This window comes from Microtus ochrogaster, linkage group LG4 (genome assembly GCF_000317375.1).
Source record: "Microtus ochrogaster isolate Prairie Vole_2 linkage group LG4, MicOch1.0, whole genome shotgun sequence".
Lineage (NCBI taxonomy): Eukaryota > Metazoa > Chordata > Mammalia > Rodentia > Cricetidae > Microtus > Microtus ochrogaster.
The window spans coordinates 52,286,233-52,293,782 of record NC_022030.1 but is presented as its reverse complement, the minus strand read 5'-3'; the positions used below and the strand labels follow the sequence as shown (position 1 = coordinate 52,293,782).

Here is a 7,550-nt window from a genome sequence, read left to right as displayed (position 1 = left end):
TCTGGATGGTGGTCGGTTCACAGCTCTAGGGCACCTGGCATGCTTTTCTGGATGGTGGTCGGTTCACAGCTCTAGGCACCCGACATGCTTTTCTGCTGTAGACACTTGTACTTACATGCACTCACATGCAGACACACACCAATAAAAAATAGCCATATACCGTTTACTTACTTTTACATGTAACAAGTTCACTGCAGTGCAATGAACATACCATACAACTGACACATTTAGTATGTATAATTGCATGGTTTTTATATTCAGCAGCTTAGCACAGCCGTTACCATAGTCAATTTACATCACCCACCTCTACCCCTAGAAAAAAATCCTTACCCATTAACAGCCACTGTCCCTTAACCTTGAGGTTTCCTGTCCTCAGAAACCACTAATAGACATTCTGTCTTTTCAGACTTACCAGTTTGGGAATGTTTTCATAAGTAGACTCATAATACATGATTTGTAGATGATGTTTTAGCATGTTTTCAAAGTCCACCTGTGTTGTAGCCTGTCAAACAGTGTTTTATTGTGTGGATGGATATAGACCGCAATTGAGTGTTCATCATGGACATTTGCCTCTCATTTTTGACTGTTGAAAGTGGGGCTGATGACCATTCATGATAGTGAGTGAAAGTAATGGATTCTAGGTTAACTTTTCATAATCCTTTTAAAGAGTAGCCAGACTGTTTTTCTAAAACATTATTTCATCATTTTCTATATGGTTTGCCAAATTGGTACCTTTTAACCTCTGTTGTTTAAGAATCTCAGCTTCTCCACATGCCTGCCCTTTTGATTGCTTTTTGATTCCAGGCACGTTTTGTGTTAATCTTCTCATGGGCTGATTGCCGTTTATGTTTACTGGTTATCTTTCAGACTTATTGGCCTAGATATCTTCTTTGGCAGATGTTTTTTCAGAGTCTTTGTTCTCTCTGATTTGCTTATTTTTGAGATAGAGTGTAGCCCATGCTGACCTTGAACTCAATTTGTAAGCCGATCTGTTGATGGATATCTAGGCCAATTTCATATTTTTCTCTCTTTCTGGATTAGAGGTGCATAACACTACACCTGCCAGGTCCCACGTCTTGACTGTTGTAATAGTGCAGCAGAAAACCTGGACGTGTGTCTCTGTGCTATGCTGAGTTATAATCATGTAGGTATATATTTTCCCAGGAGTAGTTTAGCCAGAAGATGTAGTTTTATTACTACTTAGCATCCAGATTAATGTTCCATTGTGACACATTTGTACATACATTCCACTGTACATTGCTCCCCTCTCTTGTTTTTTTCTGATCTCAGTTCTTCCGAGTAATTTCCCTTCTGTTTTAATGTCATGCATATCCTGTACCTTTTTCTTTCTCAACTTCAGGCTTTTTTCTCTCCCCTCACAGATGCCTTCTCACTTGCTTGTTCTACACACACACACACACACACACACACACACACACACACAAATTTAAATTAGGTTATGTATGTGAAGGCAACATGTAATGCTTGCCTTTCTGAGTCTAGCATATTTTGTTTGACATGACAATCTCTAGTTCTACCCATTTTCCTGCAAATATCATAATTTTATCCTTTTTGTAGTGAAATTCCCCATTTTTCTTCCTCCTTGGTCCCAGCCCTGGAGGTGCACGAGCTAGTGTGGTGTATATCCCTGTCCAGTGAATCTGTTTGTGCTCTTGTCTGTCTAGTTAATGCTCATGCTACACTTTTCTAGCTCAGTAATGGGGTATACTGAGGCAATTGTTTTAATGACAGAACTGCCTTCCATTTTATACCTATATCATTTATTTAAATTATTATCCTATAGGTAAGTTAATTTGTTAAATGGTTTTTGCTGTTGTAGTTCTCATGTCTCAGAAACTTGTATGTTTGAGGTTGAGAAGTGAGACTGGAATTGATGGGTTGTTTGTTTTGGGTATTTGGTGGGTATTCCTTGAAAAACTGTACTTTTTGCTGAGAACTTTGACGGCATTCTTAATGTGTGTGGGTTCTTATTGTTGTGTTTTCTTTTGTTTTCATCATCTCAGCAAGTCTGGAAAAGTTTGAAATTCCAGTAAAAATTCGTTTGAGCCCTGACCCATGGACTCCTGAAACTGGTTTGGTGACGGATGCCTTCAAGTTGAAACGCAAAGAACTTAAGACACATTACCAGGCAGACATTGAGCGGATGTATGGGAGGAAATAATTAGTTTTGGCACCAGTTTGCTAAAGCTAGCTCAGATCAAATAGGAAAATACTTGAAATGTATGTCTCAGGCTGAGGCAAACTCCATTCCTCATATTAAACCCCAGCTGTTATTTCTCACCACATCACCATTTTTAACTGACAGGATTAGTAAACTATTAAGACAGCAAACTTGTGTCTGTCTGTTTCTTCCCTCTCCTCCAGTTTGCTTTGGCATCTATGACTGGGTCAATAGGAGAATTTTTCTGAATCTTACTGGGGAAGCAGTGATTTTAAAACCTCAAGTTTTTAAACATGATTTATATGTTCTGTACAATTGTTCAGTTTGTAACTTTTTAAAGTTTGGATGTATAGAAGGATAAATAGGAAATATAAAAATTGGTTATTTGGGGGGCTTTTTTACTTATTGTATTTAAAAATAAAAGGGTATCAATGTGAAATTATGTAAATTTTAAATGCTTATGAATCAAGTCACTGTTGAACAAAAGATTTGTTGCTGTGTAATTATTGTCTTGTATGCATTTGAGAGAAATAAATATACTCAGACTTACGTTTTAAGAAATTGAGACTTTGTGGATACACACCTGACACTGTTGGTTTTATACACTGATTCTTTTCTCCTGGGGAAACAGCACGGTTGGCACTGCATGGAAAGAAGCAGCAATAAAGTGATGGAGCTTGGGGCAGAGCTGGCCCAGCACGCATAGCGGCTGCTGGTCCTTCAGTCGCTGCCATCTGCATGCCCAGTGCTTGTCACAGCGCTCCTCAGATCACAGCAGAAGGGGCACACTCAGAAACACAGTGCAATCTTACAAATGAAGGGTAGAGCTGTGAGTGCTAGCGCTGGCCGCACACGCCTTTGAGTCCAGCACTTAGAGGCAGATGCAGGCAAGTCTGTTTGAGGGGAACCTGGTCTACACTGAGTGTTCCAGGCCAGCCACAGTCACACAGTGAGAGCCTTTCTCAAGGGGGGGGGGGGGGAGAGACCAGAATAAAGGATAGAAACTTGGCTATTTATTTTGCTGTGTGTGCACTTCTTTGCCTCAGTCATAGAAAATCATTCTGTTCAAACTCGCCTACTTCTTACCATCATATAGTTCTCATTTTAAAAATTAGAATTGTTTCAATACTAGTACACATTCTCCAGAGAGTGAGTGCAGGAGGTAAAGTGATAAGTAGACGGATATTTCAGTGGTGAGAGCTTGTTGACAGTCACCTTTCCTAAGCACCATAGCATCTCATATTAGAACACAACAGTTGAGTCTGTCCATGTGCACTACTAGCCTGTGTCATTTCTAGCGAAGAGTCCCCATTGCTTCAGTTAGGTTACACTCAACCTAGGGCTGTAAGTCACGTGTGGCGGTGTACTTGTCAGACTGTCTTTCATGCCTTCATCTCTCCTTTCTCCTCCCCACTTCTTGAGAGAGGCTTGCCATGTAGAACAGGATGGTTTGGCACTCAGGAATCATCTTGCCTCTGCTTCAGAAGTGCTGGGGTTAAAGTAGTGTACATCACCATACCCAGCCAGACATTTTTCTTGATCTCAGTTACTTAAGGCATCAAAAGTTAAAAAAAAAAAAAAAAAAGGATATCGAGAACAAAAAGCACGGGAATGCAGATCTTTATAGGTGAGGTTTACGTGTGTCACCAGTAGGGTAGGGTGCAGCCGTGAGAGGAGCCAGGGCCTGGAGTTCCCTTCACATCATAAACTGCTTATTTGGAGACATGCCAGCCCAGGATTTGAGTGTTTATATATTGTGTTTTGGATGCTTTTTCTTTGTTGAAGTTTAGGTTATGTTTGAGAAAATGATCCAACTTCCCAAAGAAAGCAAAACATGGAAAGAAGTAAATGGAACTTCTCAATATTAGTGTTGGGAGCTGGTAATTATCCCTTGGTGGGTGAGGAGCATTTGTTTCCGATGTCTTGCCTTCAGAATAATTGTGTTAAAGTGATTTAAAAAGCGATTTGCCTTTATGTGTGTGGAGGGGTATGTGCGTGAGTGCAGTCTACTGAAGAGGGCAGTAGGGGACGTGTAGCCCTCTGAAGCTGCAGTTACAGGCTCTTGTGAGCTGCCTGATGTGGGCGATTGGAACCACTCTCCAGCCCTCTGCTCTTAATGCTGAGCCATCTCTACAGCCCATGTTCAAAGGAATTTTTTACTTTTTTTTTTTTTTTGAGACACGGTCTCTGTAGCTTTGGAGCTTGTCCTCGAACGATCCACCTGCCTCTGCCTCCCAAGTGCTGGGATTAAAGGTGTGCGCCACCACCGCCCGGCAAGGAATTTTTTAAAATATAGATATGTGAGCTTCAGTTCTTTTGGAAAGACCTGATAATTATGACTTGAAATGTCAGATTAAGAGGTGTCTCATCAGGTCAGAGTAATGGCTGATTTCTTTGAGCGGCGAAAAAGATGGTCTAGTGGATCAAGTTCCATTTCCTTCCTTGCGTGACTTAAGTTTAGGATCATGTTTAGTTCTAAGATACCAGAGGGCAAGACTCAAATGCCACAGTAGAACATGCTATTACGACCCATTTCTCTAGCCAATCAAGGTGACCTGAAAAAAATCCATCAATATTTTTTAGTTTCAAGAAAAATCTTTCAGTTTTTTAAAAAAGACATGAGACCCTGTCCCCCAAACCCAAACTAACCAAATGAAACCCATGGGTTATTAATTATCATTTAGCTAGGACAAAAACTAAGGAATTTCAAAGAAAGCTCTGATTATATACATGTGTAAGCAGTGTGGTTCCTTGAGCCATTCTTTACTGTTTTCTAGAAATAAGCTAAGTGTGGAATAATTGAACATCAATAAAATAACTGTTTCTAGCACATGTCCTGGTGACCCCCTCAGCTTCATGCTCGGGAACTCAACCTGCCTGAGTGGTTTTGTTGTTTGTGTATGGGGTGGTGCAGCCTCACTTAGGTTTTGCTGACTCTACAGTAGAGCTGAAATTGGTACCTGATGCCTAAAACCGAGAGCTTGTGAGCTCTCATCCATGTCTGCAATGTTCCATAAAGTTTGTAATTTTTCGTGATTACTTAAACATAGATGAATCCAGAAGAGCATGCTGGTAAAACAGCCTTAAAGCACATTTCATGGAATACAACTTTTTTAAGACCTTTAGAAAAATATCTTCTGTGTGAGTTCCCTTTGTAGGAAGAGTGTGTCCTTGTGCAATGCTCTAAAGAGGAGCCGCTGTTAAACACTGCATGCTGCACCGGGCTGAATGGCAGCGATGCGTCCTGCCTGGATCTGCTGCTTGTCTATTGTGAGCTGATTTCCAGTGTGTTCTTGGTTATTGCTGCTCAAGAAAGGATGCTTCCTAAACAGGTTCTCTGGGATGTCATGAAGCTTGAAGAATTGTAGGAGTCTCTGGTACACTGTGATGTTTTGCCTAAAGAAGGAAGAACCTTATAAAAGTCAAACTTTGGCATTTCTAAAGTGTTGGTTGAAAATGGAGTTTGAAGAATTTCTCTCTGTGGCCTAGCAAAATTGTGTTCTTAATATGCCCTAGCATTCTTGTGCTCTTAACTTCTCCCTAGTCCACCCTTCGTTCCTCCTGCACGCCTTCTGGGTTTGACTGCACAGTTAAAGTACTGATAAGGACTGTAAATTCACCATTAAAATTTGTTGAATAAAAGAACGTCTATCTTTTTCTCCAGCTTTTAATCTCATGCTTAGCATAGAAAGAATGTATCAAGTCAAATATCTCAGAAGCTAATTCCACCTTAACTAGTAATGTTTGTTTCTGATAAGACAGGGTACATGTAATTTGATAGTAACTTATGCTTTTAACTTTTTTTTTTTCAATTTTTATGTGTGTAGGTGCTTTTGCTGCATGCATGTATGTGTACCATACGGTGAGTACGGTGCTCGCTCACAGGTCATAGGGCGTTGGATATGCTGGAACTGGAGTTAGTAGATGATTGTGAGCCACTGTAAAGATGTTGAGAATTGAACCCAGGTCCTCTGGAAGAGCAGCCAGCTCTCTTAACAGTAGAACCATCTCTCCAGCCCCAACTTTACACTTCTTACAAAAGCATCTTTTGTTATCCTATAGTAACCCAAGTAAAGTATTTTCATGTATCTGGAAGCTTCAGTATGTTTTACTTGTTACTTACATCAACAAAGCACTAGTGTTTCATTTTCAATATCTCTGCTTAGAACATTAATTTAAAATATGATTACTACCACATCAGATTCGTATATGGTTTTAACATAAGGTAGTATTGTTGTACAATGATTCTTTAATATCTTTGCTCAATAAATAGTCTATTTTTTTAAAGAGATTTATTTATTTATTGTGTGTACAGTATTCTGCATACATGCATGCAGGCCAGAAGAGGGCACCAGATCTCATTACAGATGGTTGTAAGCCACCATGTGGTTGCTGGGAATTGAACTCAGGACCTTTAGATGAACAGGCAGTGCTCTTAACCACTGAGCCATCTCTCCAGCCCTCAAAAAAAAATTAAAAAACTATTGTTACCAAGCCAAATTTGTATATGATTTTAACATAAGTTAATATTGTACCACGATTTTATGTTAGCTTTCCATTCCATTGCTCTGACAAAATACCTCTGAAAGTTAAGTTGAGGCAAAGTTTAATTTGGCTCATGGTTTCAGAAGTTCATGATCAGTTGGCTTTGTGCCTGTGATGTGGTAGGGCTACATGAAATTACCCTGTGGTGATGAGGAAGGGAACATGGAAAGGGTTTCCCACACCATCAGGTAAATGCAGGCCTTGCATTCTCCCACTAAGCCCCAGGTCCTGAAGAGTTCTGCTACCTTCCTGTAGTACCATCAACTGGAGTATGATCCTATGAGGGACATGTGAGACCCAAACAGTGATGCATGAAGAATCACCATATTAAATCTCTATCTGTGTATCTGTATCTTAGTGATGTTTTCATTCTGATATGTCACAAAAACATCCTATTTCAGATTACTTTCTAAAATATTTATAATTCTTTAGGAATTTCATGCAATGGATTTTTATTATGTTCACCCTCTACTCTTCTCCACCCCTCCTAACATAGCCCCTCTTCACTATTTCCTTCCACATGTAAGACCAAGGGCCTGTCCATCCAGAATTACCTCAGTAAAACCTGTGCCTTAACATGATGTGTGGCCTCCAGAGACAGTGTATGGAGCTGGTGAGTGAGTTCATATATAGTGCATACGTCTCTTCATTCAGTGTTGTGTGAGATTTTCAGCTAGCCTTTCTCCATCTAGTGTTTTTACCTAGTGACACCTTGGGAACCATACTGACTTTAGGACTCATTCAGAGGCAGTAGCTCCCATTGGTGATTCCTTTTCCTTTAGGACTCATTCAGAGGCAGTAGCTCCCATTGGTGATTCCTTTT

General features: G+C 40.1%; 1 protein-coding gene across 1 annotated transcript in view; it reads left to right on the top strand.

Moving 5' to 3' along the window:
• Positions 1-2,345, top strand: part of Acsl3 (acyl-CoA synthetase long chain family member 3) — a 48,874-nt gene extending 46,529 nt beyond the window's left edge. The window contains exon 15 of the mRNA XM_005361547.2: positions 2,025-2,345. Coding sequence (XP_005361604.1) covers positions 2,025-2,182 — 158 coding nt within the window. The 3' untranslated portion in view covers positions 2,183-2,345. The remainder of the gene's footprint in view (positions 1-2,024) is intronic.
• The last annotated feature ends 5,205 nt before the right edge of the window (positions 2,346-7,550 follow it).